General features: G+C 43.4%; 1 protein-coding gene across 1 annotated transcript in view; it reads left to right on the top strand.

Moving 5' to 3' along the window:
• Nucleotides 1-12,534, top strand: part of slc4a11 (solute carrier family 4 member 11) — a 227,040-nt gene that overhangs the window by 179,493 nt on the left and 35,013 nt on the right. Inside the window, exons 10-13 of the mRNA XM_080751219.1 lie at nucleotides 4,180-4,305; nucleotides 5,091-5,204; nucleotides 9,358-9,490; nucleotides 11,722-11,795. Coding sequence (XP_080607345.1) covers nucleotides 4,180-4,305; nucleotides 5,091-5,204; nucleotides 9,358-9,490; nucleotides 11,722-11,795 — 447 coding nt within the window. The remainder of the gene's footprint in view (nucleotides 1-4,179; nucleotides 4,306-5,090; nucleotides 5,205-9,357; nucleotides 9,491-11,721; nucleotides 11,796-12,534) is intronic.

Below are 12,534 nucleotides of genomic sequence, written 5' to 3'. Positions count from 1 at the left end.
ATGCGCGCACGCACGCACACACACACTCACACACACACAGATGGTAGGCTGGACTAGCGCTGCATGAATGCATATGCATGTGCACACAAGTACATTTACTTTTTTACTGTACTTTTTGTAGGTGTTTTCTTTTTTTTTTTAGTAACAATTTTTGGGGCTTTTATGCCTTTATTGATAGGGCAGTAGACTGACAGGAAATAGGGGGAGATGCAGCAAAGGTCGTCAGAAACGGGACTCGAACCCGTGACACGCTCAGGCATCAGAGCCTATGTGGTGCAAAGAGGAGGCCAGCGGGCGCAATGCGTTGCGATGTGACGCATTGTGAGCTTGTAGAACTGCTATTTTCACACCAAAGTGCCAGTGCATTTCGATGGGAATGGAGCAGATTTTTGGAGGAATCCACAAATTGCAGATTTCTCAAAAAATCCGCTCCATTCTCATTGAAATGCATTGACAGAATCCGCTTATCAGCTGGCAACCAGTATTTCTTCATTGCAGTACTGATACTTCTACTTAAGTACTGTTCCCACCACTGCATATGCGCACACGCATGCACGCACACACGCACACACACACACACACACACACATCCTGCATCTTTGTGAAGTGAATCATCTTATTATGCCACACCAGGGTGCCTCCGACAGCACCACGTGCGTGCGTGTGTGCGTGCGTGCGTGCGTGCGTGCGTGCGTGCGTGCGTGCGTGCGGAATAAGATGGTGATGGTCTGTCTGTCGTTTAATGGGGTAGTAAACTTAACCAGCACATCTCCCACATTACTGTCATTATTGTGAAATTACATGCAATTTGTGTTTGCTTGCAAGCCTTAAATGCCTGCAATGCGTCTGTTATGTTGTGTCTAAAGCTTCCCTGGACTGGTTCAGTTCAAGTCAAAACACTGGCAATCAAAGGCATTTTAGTGGTTGAGTCCTGAGCAGGGGCGTCACAAGGGGTAGGAAAGTGGGACTGAGTTACCAGGGCCCAAGGTGGAGGGGCCCTAGTAACTTTAGCTATTGAAAAATAGCAGATATACAAGCTCACAGCGCGGCACCGAGTGCCGCGCTGCGAGCTTGTACCGGTAGATCTGCTATTTTTGAAAAGTCGTGAAAATGTGCGCAAATCTTTGAATGTATTTTTTAAGTGAACATTTGTAACTCAAATTTTGCTTCTGGGGGGTCCCTGGGACTAAATATTTTGAGATCGGGGTCCGTGGCCAAATACATATCATCTTGGGGGTCCTTGACATAGGTTTCTTGCACACATTTTCAAGATATTTCAAAAATAGCAGATCTACAAGCTTGCAGCGCGGCACTCGGTGCCACGCTGTGAGCTTGTATATCTGCTATTTTTCAATAGTTAACATTCATGGGGGGCCCGCAGTGAATCCTTGTACCCAGGGACCAGAATTTGGTGTGACGCCCCTGGTCCTGAGAGTCGAATGAACACTCTGGATTTTGCAGTGCATGTTACAAGCAAATCTCTGGCATTGCTGTTGACTGAGACATCATTTATTTGGGTTTTGGTTAATACAAGAATCTATGTCTAAAATGTACTTTTGTACTGTACTTTTTGTAGGTGTTTTCTTTTTTTTTTTAGTAACAATTGTTGTGGCTTTTATGCCTTTATTGATTAAAAACTCGAGCCCGTGACACGCTCTCAGGCATCAGAGCCTATGTGGTGCAAAGAGGAGGCCAGCGGGCGCAATGCGTCGCATCGCAACGCATTGTTTGTTTTTTTCATCTGTTGCAGCATTGCCTCACTGTACAGTGTGTGTATGTCTGAACCTATTCTATAGTTATCCTTGACTGTATTCACTAAAGCTGTCCCCTAGCCTTGCATACTCATTTATATGCACACACTGCACAGTGTTATTGCGTTTGCCCAGGTGGTCATTGCCCCATTCTTTCTCATTGTGTTCTGAGTCAGCAATAATCATCAGATTAATGCTGAGTCATCATATGCTTTGGCTCTATCAGTAAACCTACTGGAAATAAATGCGACCATGCAAATTGAAGTTCGGCCCTAGACAACCAATATGTGTTTGGAAGTGGAGAAGTGCTGAAAAGAAGATATCAATTTGAGATGAAAAATAGCTTTTAGGAAATGCACTGGAATATATATATATTTTTTGCACCCTAATCACATTTTGTGACTTTCTGTTGTATCAATTAACATTAGTTGTACATGCTTTCTCAAAGGCACAACGTGCAGAGAATGTTAGAGAAGCAGGGGCTGAAATTTCCAGAAGGGCCTTTTTTGTGAATATGTCGAAGCTCACAAGTATGGAGGTTGGCTATTATCGGTGCTTGATACACCACACTGAACTAAGCATAATCAACTGAATACTGGAGATGTGGCGTACGGCATGGATTTCTACACGGAGAGGGCAATTCTTTCAACATAAGTTTGCTGCACTCAAGTTTAGGAGAGTTTGGACAAGGCAATTCTCTTGAATGGAGAGAGGGCATTTGCATTTCTTTCACCATAGTAAAACCTGCATTCATGGTGTGGACTGGCACTTTTAACAGTCTGATAAAAGGGCAGGGGCTCAAGCCCCCTTTTATGTCTATTTGTGCATGTGTCTGCTGCGCTGTACTGTAGACAAAACATGAAATATTACAATGAATGTCAGCAAGTGTTTGAATGTCAGTTCATCACACATGCTTTGAGCGACAACCTTCCTGACACTATGATTACACTTGAAGGGAATGGCAATGATTTCCCTTAAAATGAAATGTCACAGCTTGTCTGCATGTAGACAAGGTGTAAAAAATAAAATATATTGTATGTCATGGGAACCACTCTAACAGAATCCCCGTTATGCCCATATATGGAGATCCCAGATGTCATCAATATTAAGCCCATATCTAACAGGACTTCATATGGGAATGCCCATATATGGAGGAAGACAGCCCATATATCTGTGCGGCTGGTTCAGACAGGGATCTCCATGTATGGGCATAAAAGGGATGTACTATATACAGTACATGGATCTCCATATGTGGGTAACTGGTCCAATATACATCACTGGCCAGATGGCCAGGAAATGGCGCGACCTCGCCCAGGTCACATGCCGCCATGAGGCGTCTTACTAGTAAACTGTCTCACAGTATGATCCTATTCATCTGTATGTCTGCACAAGGACTGCCTAGACATCTAGGGCTGTCACGATATGACATTTTACATGACGATTAATTGTCACTCAAATAATTGGCGATTAACGATTTAATTGTGTTTTTGTCATTGATAATTACATTTCTGTTTGGCTTTTAGGCTTTGAAGTTGTACATGGTAGATATGACACATAACCTAAATATACAAGGACATTACTGACATATTTGACAACTTACTACTTAAAAAATTACTTTGATAGTGGAAATAGCCGATCTACAAGCTCACAACGCGTCGCAATGCGACGCGTTGTGAGCTTGTAGATCTGCTATTTCCACAATTTTTGACCTTTTTTTAAATATATGAACATTTTTCAACATGGAAACGCTTATGACGATTATGAAAAATAATCACGATTATGTCAAAAAAATCACGATTAGACGATTATGTAATAATTGTGACAGCCCTACAGACATCTGAAGTTCTGAACGCAGTCCTCGGCTACCTGTACTCGGACTCCTAACCTTGACCATGACATAGTTGTCCCAATGTGGAAAACATCCCTTATCTGGAACCGGGGCTGTCAGATTTGCAATTGCCATCCCCATTCCCCAATGTTTGCATTGAATTTCAAATAAAGATATTTTATGGATGTTATATTTCTCCACAGAATGATGATATTTGTCAATGACACGTACATATCTTATCCACGACTTTCCAACGCCCCATAGTGCATTGCGCAGACGCTGTACCGAGCTTCCGGCGCCGCAGCCGAGTGTGATTTACAAGCTCACAATGGTTGCATCTGCGACGCGACGTGAGCTTGTATGTCTGCTGTTAAACCGGAAGTGTGGTCCAAACAGGTCCAAATAATCTCCAGTAAACTCCCGCGGAAACAGGTGGATATATTTTGGCCATGACATTATTGGGGAACATTCTAAAAAAAGTATAATTTTTGGTCTTTTTATTTTATGTGTTTGTTATTTTTGGAATGGGAACCAGACAGAGGTCTGGTACATGGAGTTCATGTGTCCCGTAGTGACTGCAGTGTGTCCTCCTCTGTGCAGGTGTGGTGGGCAGTAACAAAACCCTGCTGAAGTACATGACCACCGCCATCTTCCTGTACATCGCCATCCTCCTCCCCGCCATCGCCTTCGGCTCGCTCAACGACGAGAGCACCCGCGGAGAGATTGGTATGAACGAAGACTTAGAACACACAGCACACACAGACACGTATGTACATACTGTAGCACGCACGCACGCACGCACGCACGCACGCACACATGCACGCTCGCACAGACCAACATAAATATACGCCAGTGGAGTGGATCCCTAATAGCTGACGCTGATCAAATATTGTACTACCATCACACACAATTAACACACTGGATGCCATCTATCTCAAATTATTTGCATATTCATTGCCACCATTCACATACGTTTTATTTTGAAGAGCCCCACAACATGCACACATGCGTGTGCATGTCGTGTAATCTTACTTTTTTTTGTCTGGTTTGTTTACTTTCGTCCCCGAAACTACAATCCTAACCGCGACCGACCATCACGGCCCAGTGTAGCGGCGAAAAAGAGCGGATCTCGGCCTCCTCTGCGTTATTTTCACCTTATTCAGAGATACAGACGTTTTTATGTTGAAGCATAGAATAGGAGTCAATAGATAATGGACGCTCTGTGATGCTGGTGGCCGAGTTGCATGATGGGATATGTAGTGTTTTTGTTCACCAGCCTCTACAGTAGGTTCTGCTAACCTGGTAACCATGGTAACCAGGTAAGACGTCCCCAGGCGTCTTTCAGGTGAATTGGCTCCCTTCCCACCTCTGATCTTAATACACAACAGATTTTTGCTGCTGTGTGTGTGTGCGTGCGTGTGTTTGTGTGTGCATGCGTGCATTTGTGTGTGCATGTGTGTGTGTGCGAGTGCGTGTGCGTGTTGTTTACATCTCCTCTGCTCTCTCTTCAGATGTGAGGAAGACCATCGTGGGTCAGAGCATAGGAGGAGTCATCTATTCGCTCTTCGCGGGCTCCCCCCTGGTCATCCCTCTCACCACAGCCCCTCTCGCTATCTTCATCAGCGGTAGGCCTCTCCCCCCCCCTCTCCGCCTCCTTCACTAATCTTCCTCCTCACCTTAAAAACCTCCTCGGCCAGCTAAGTCTTATCTCGGCGCGGTTGTGTGCCGGCGGCTGAAATCAGCGGGAGATAACGTCAAAACTGGGGGGGACGGAGGCATCCGAGCATGTGGCGACAACAACAACAACCCCAAACTCCCTCTGTCTGCTCTCACGCTCCCTCTCTATTCATCTCTCTCTCTCTGCCTCTGTAGAGCTGTCTCCGTTTCTCTATTGATCTCTCTGTCTCTGTCTCTCTCTTCATCTCTCTCTGTCTCTGTGTCTCACTTTCAGAGGGAATACACAGTGAAAATAAAATGTCCACCGTAAGATGTGAGGATGCTACAGTATATAGCAGGGGTTCCCAAAACTGTTTGGTCTCAGGGCACCCCATACATATTTGCGAGGCGTTGTGTGCTTGTAGATCGGCTGTTTTCACTAGTTTTGTACGACAGAGGTTTCTGCCTGACAGTAATGATATTTTAGTGATTATGTTGAGAGGAAAATGTTGAGATAATAGCCATTTTGGTTAGAACTGACTGAAAATAACTGTGTACTTCAAGGTTAAATTGATACTAAATATCTTTTCAAGTGGCCTCTAATAAATTCCAAATATTGCCGTCGCGATGCCCCGTCACCCACTCTGAAAACCCCTGCTATATAGAGCAAAGAGGGAAGCACGCACATCTCCAAAAATGTACAGGTGCCGAACCAAAATATACACACCAAGGAAGAAGAGGAAGAAGTCTAGGAAATAAGAAGAGGAAATATTTGCTGGAGCTCTGGAACAGTGTGCAGACTTCCTCTTCTTCCACGATGCTATATATTCACACTGAATCATTTGTTTCCGAACTGTTAGTCTACCGAAGAATCAAAGGCATCTCATGGTTCCACGCAACAGCGTTTGTTTCCTTGCTTAAAGATATTTGTGGGTTTTTAGTTTTTCCGTTTTTTTGAGCGGTGCTAACCGCTCCTACGTCTGGCTTTGTGTGTAGGAGCACGGAACTCCATGTATGGACATAACTAACTTTACGGACAGAACGGCCCTTACAAGGAGATATGCACGTGTGTCTTGTTAGATACCATGCGAAGTGAGCACCACTCACCGCTCGCGATCCTGCAGCAAAACAATCTCTCCGTTTTTTTTCTACTCGTTAAAAGATGATGATATTCAAGATTAAATGGCACAATTAACACACAGTAGTATAGCTGTTTATTTACAGATAATGAGTTCATGTGGAAGCACTGGAATTGGGCAACAATGAGGGCGACTCATCCTTATTATGCCAAGATGGAGCTTTAATAGCGCAGCTGTTTATTTGAGCTGCGGTGTCGTGATCTTTGAAGAGAACGGGGCAGTATCACACAGAGTGTACATTTCTTGTGGGGCTAATTGAGGGTAAAAAGTATTTCTCAGAATACACCGGCGGCTCATTTGTGAAATTGTAACTCTTAAAGCCTCATTCATACATTGTTGTGCACCCGTGTTGCGCGCCAGAAATAGCTGGTCTGCACGCTCACAGCGCGTTCCAGCGTGACACATTATGAGCTTTTAGAGCGACTATTTTCGGTGCACATTTACGGCGTTTACGGAGCACAACAAAGTATAAATTAACAGACACCACTGTACACAATCAAGGCATTACGAACGCAGTACTGGGAACACATCACTAACACTTTCAGGATTTTTCAAAAAGGTTTAAAAATAGATGCAAGAGCTCGCAGCGCGGCTTGAAGTGACACATTGTGAGCTTGCAGATCTGCTATTTTTGGATATCCGACGCTAAAGTCTAAAATGACACGGATGCTTTCCCGGTTTTAGGTGGGTTAAAGACATGCAGCAGTTTTTACGAACAAAGTTAGGGATGTCATCTCAAGCCTAACACTGAAATGAGTGCGGAACACTCATCAGGCCCAGTTCATAATCATAAGAAGCTGAATTCCATTTCATCACTTGATTTGACTGGACAGATGACATCGTCAACAGCATTGTTTCAGCATCAAACTGGCCCGAGCTTCCACAATGCTATCTGAGTGAAATGAGCGACGTTGGCACGACTTTGTTCAGGCTAAAAGCCAAGAGATACTCAGTGTGAAACATTGTCCGGAGGACATAAAATAAGCACGGTGCCGAGCAAAACGAAGGGATACTGTCAGTGGTGAAAGTGAGCCGGAACGGCCGGAACCCCCGTTCCGTTAAAACATTTGGGGCCGGAACGGCGTTCCGTTAAGAAGAGGAGAAGCCTGCTGTCAAAATCCCATGTTAAACCTGCCACAAACGCACGTCCAGGAAGAAAACAATAGCCTATACTAAAGTCAGATTAACATACAGTAGGCTACACAAGTGTTACTAGTTATATTTTCTGATAAAGTGCTTCTAAATTATTCCCGTGGGTTTGTGTAGGTCAGTGTGATCCATTCTGTTTGCGTTTCAGTGTTTGTTTTTGACACGGAGCGAATAGAGGTGGGACGTTCGCGAACGAATCGAGTCTTTTGAACGGCTCTTTGAAATGAACGATAGGATTCGGTTCACAGTAGGGAGTGTCTTTTGAACGGCTCTTTGAAAGGAACGGATCCCAGAGATCCGGCTCACTTCAAAGAGCCATAAATCCCATCTCTAGGAGGACTCGTCGTGTCTGTGCCTGCATGCGATAGATGCAGAATGGACCAAAATGATTCTATTCTGCATCTGGGAATGGGAGATGTAGTGGAGTAGAATTAAAAGTATTGGAAATACTCCAGTAAAGTAGGCTAGGCTATACTTAAAACCTGTACTTAAATACAGTAATTTAGTAAATGTACTTAGTTACTTTAGATAACTGGTTATAATAAATAATAATATATATATAATAATATAATAATATAATATATATAATAATAATATATATATATGATTACCTTCTGTATGGAACAATGAACAATATGAAGAGGCTTATAGATATTTCCTTTAGGATCAGACAAGGCCGTCGCACAAAAGTAGTGAAAACAGCAGATCTACAAGCACACAACGCCTCGCAGTGCGAGGCATTGCGTGCTTGTAGATCGGCTGTTTTCACTAGTTTAAATCATTTTAAAAATGATGAATACAAAACAAACGGTTTTGGACATACAAGGTTTTCACACGACAATGACGATATGTATATTTATACACTGTATCTACATGATAATAATTAATAAAACATCTTTTGTGTCCCCTTTAGTTGTCGTTTGGGGGGATTTGCTGCAGCACATTTTGTCCCTAAGTAGGATTTGTCCTCTGCAATTACCCGGCTTGGCATCCAGGGAGCAGTTAGGGGTTAAGAGTCTTGCTCTGGGACACATTAACACATAGAGCGGGTCGAGTACGGAGGGTCGAGTACGGAGGGGGGGGAGGGGTTCGGCGACCTTCCAATTCCCAGACAGCCTCGTTACCCACTCAGCGACGGCCGCCTCTTTATTAGCCTTTTATATGACCATATATCTATCAGGGTGAATACATTAGCAAAAAAAAGGGGCGGGGGAACCGTAGCCCAATGTAAGGTCAAAACACTTATTGAGGTGATTTGTCCGCAAAAATATCCCTCTGTCAAATTACCGTTTTAAAATATTAGCAGTCGTTAGATTATGTCTCGCATTGTCACTGATATGCGTGCGTGTGTATGTGCTCTAGGGACGGGACGACATGAACATTTCATGTCACGATTATTGTGACCAAAGAAATTGCGATTCGCGATATTGCCGCGATAATCAAGATATCCATTATCCTGGGGCAGAACATTTGCCAAAAAAATGCAGATCTACAATCTCACAATGCGTCACGATGCGTTGTGAGCTTGCATTAAAACATTAGCAGGGATTTTTTGGCAAAGAGATTTGGTACAGTAGATAGTGAAAAAAAAGACTGTATCAAGTACGTTACTTATTTCCAGGTCCGTTTGACCAATAATAGAGGGTTTACGTGGTACCAAACATGCAGCTCGGCAAATAAAAGGTGAATTGATCCCAGTGCATGAAGGAGGACAATTGCACGATACATTTTTATCTCCAAGATACGATTATTGTGAGTGTTTTTTTTATCACGATAAACGCTAATAACGATTATCGTCCCGTCCCTAATGTGCTCTTGGTGTGTGGTCCTGCAGTGATCCGGGGGATCTGTGACGACTACGACCTGGACTTCCCAGCATTCTACGCCTGCATCGGCCTGTGGAACAGCCTCTTCCTCATCCTGGGGGGGATCTTCAATGTCAGCCTCCTGATGAAGCTCTTTAAAAGGTTTGTTTACGCCCCCCGACACAGTGCCCTCTCTCTGTGCATTTGTCATCATGATTCAGTGTGGGGGTGGTTGATGTTTGGGTCCCACGCATGCGTGCAATCCAGGGGCGAAATTAGATCTTATTCTGCATGGGTTTTCTGATCAAAAGGGCCCTGTACTGCCGTGACGGGGGCCCTGATATAGGAGATTAGAGACCCCTGATATATTGGAAATGACAAAATACATATCGTCGTTGTCGGGTGTAAACCTCGTATCTCCAAGTTTCAAATGTGTATGTTCTTTCGCAAAGCAAAGCTCTGCTTCATCGTACAAGGCCGTCGCACAAAAGTAGTGAAAACAGCAGATCTACAAGCACACAACGCCTCGCACCGCGAGGCGTTGTGTGCTTGTAGATCGGCTGTTTTCACTAGTTTAAATAATTTTTTTAAATGAAAAATACAAAACGAACGGTCTTGGACATACAAGGTTTCTCACCCGACAACGACGATATAATAGCCTATGAATTTATAATACTGTCACCAGTAGGGGGGCCCTTGGGTTTATTAAACCCATCAACCCTATACAAATTACGCTTGTGGTGCAATGAAAAGCATTTCGACCCTACTAATGTTTTAATACAAACGACTGAATGAGTTTGGATTGTGTGATTGGTGCATTTGTTTAGTCGGTTTCCAGATTTAGCCCATTAAAACCGGGAAAGCATAGTCTCTCCCCGAAACCGAACCTTTCTTCGGCGAGTTGCAACTCTCCGACGTGCAGTTTTCCGAACTCTAATTCTGTGTAATGCTTTTCAGAAGTCACGAGTGACGTCATTTTGTAGTCGAACTTGTCCATTAACACATGGGAAGCCAAGGTTTCTAACATTTCTAGCTGTTGCTGGTGCCGCCGTTCACTCACGCTTTATTTTGAAGAGCCTCGGAAGCTTCGTGCGTGTGCACGTGAGTGTCCGCTGACGATTGAGGAAGATAATCCATTTGTGTACAAACGCTCGCGAAACTAAAATCCAAACCGGGGCCGACCATCGCGGTAAAGTGTCGCCGTGAAAACAATCAGATCTCTGCTTCCCTGGCGTTCTTTGCACCTTATTCAGAGATAAAGCCCTTTTTATGTTTCAGCATAGAATGGAAGTGTATGCAGCCTAGACGATCCATTTCGCTTCTGTGTGCGTCATGTTATGACATATGCACCAGCGTCTCTCACAGGGTACACAGGATGGATGCAGCTGCACGTAACCAAGTTAACCCTTTGTCTCGTTGAGGGACGAGACAACTTAGTTGTGGCACAGCGACCTCCAGTGGCCGTATCCCGTTACTGAACGAGTTTGGCCCCCAAGTTGTTAACTCATCCAGAGCCCAGGACATTAACGGATTAGGGGGTCCAGAGTGCCCCCTCCCGGCCCCATTAACGGCCATTGTCTTATTTTGAAGGCCAGAAGTCTAGACCGGAAGTACTTCCGGTCTGACGTCATCGGATCCTGCGACGGAACCGATCATTGTTTACGTGGTGCCATGCTGGATTGCATAGGAGCGTTTATACATGTGTTTTATAAGCGAGCATCTGCCTCCATCTTCGCTTCTAAAGTGTTGTTTTGAGATAATGGACATTAAAGATGAGATCGGCCGTCCACCTCAATGTTATGGGATGACTATTGTGTGCTCGTGGAGCCGTGATGATGACAAATCAGCGCGGATTTCGTCTCCGGAGCGTCGGCCATTGTACTAGGTATTTTTACTCGCCGTTACAGTAATATATTACTTTTCGCGCGACATCACGCATTCGGCACTATACGTACTCTAGTACTTATTGCGTGACATCACGCGAAAGGCACTAGATGAGTTAAGACAAGGTCCATAGAGAGACTATGTCTTAATGGGTTAATGCGGTATGTGAGCTGACACTGACACTGACTCTATCACTGTTTTACTGTCTATCCATCTGACCCTCATATTGTCGCTGTCGGGGGGGGGGGGGGGGGGGACCTTGTATGTCTTGTATGTCCTTGTATTATTATTTTAAAAATGAGTTAAAGTAGTGAAAACAGCCGATCTACAAGCACACAACGCCTCGCATCGCGGCCGAGGCGGTGCTTGTAGATCTGCTATTATCTATGATGAAGTAGGGCTTTAATTTAGGAAAGAACATACTATTTTGAAACTTGGAGATACGAGGTTTCTTGCCCGACAGTGACGATTATATTCCTTTTCCATGTTGTTTTATGTGTGCTCTCTAGGTCGACCGAGGAGGTTATTGCTCTGTTCATCTCCATTGCGTTTGTGGTCGACGCAGTCAAAGGCACAGTCAAAAGTAAGTCAGTGCTCGGGGCTCTGCCAAAGTAAAGACCTTGGCAGAGAAACTGACAGTAGTGGGGAAAAGTACTCACATGTTTTACTTGTTTTTTTTTGTAATTGTGTTGTTTTTCTTTATATTGTGTTGTGGTTTTGTTACGGGATTGTTTTTGTTTTTGTTTTATGTTTGTAAAAAATATGTTTGATGTTCTCTGTTTAAAAAAAAAAAGAAAACTCAATAAATATATTGTAAAAAAAGAAGAAAAAAAAAAAAAAGTATATCAATGCTGCAATATAGAAATATTCTGTAAAAGTCCGGAATTCAAAATGCACTTGAGTAATAGTAATAAAAGTGTTGGCATCAAAATGTATTTAAAGTACAAAAAGTAAAAGTGCAGAATGTTTGAAAAGCTCAGTTGTGAGGTGGTAGATCAACTATTTTCAAGTAGGCAAGGTATAAAATAGGGCTAAAGTGGTAAATGTATGTTTTATAATATCATAATGTATATCTGCAAAGTAACTAGTAACTAAAGTTTTTAAATAAATGTAGTGGAGTAAAAGTACAATATTTGGAGCCGAGATGTCGAGTAGAAGTAAAAGTATTGGAAATTGGAAATACTCAAGTGAAGTACAAATACCTCAAAATTGCACTTAAGTACATTTTTACTTAAAGGGGAAGACCACCCATTTTCAATATTGAAATATGTCATTAATATACCTTAGAGGAGTTGTGTGGAAATAGAAAAAAAGTTCCCCCC

Source organism: Nannobrachium achirus (assembly GCF_963921795.1).
Source record: "Nannobrachium achirus genome assembly, chromosome: 20".
In the NCBI taxonomy this organism is placed as follows: domain Eukaryota; kingdom Metazoa; phylum Chordata; class Actinopteri; order Myctophiformes; family Myctophidae; genus Nannobrachium; species Nannobrachium achirus.
Note: the sequence above shows the minus strand (reverse complement) of the source record. Positions and strands in the feature narration are given on the sequence as shown.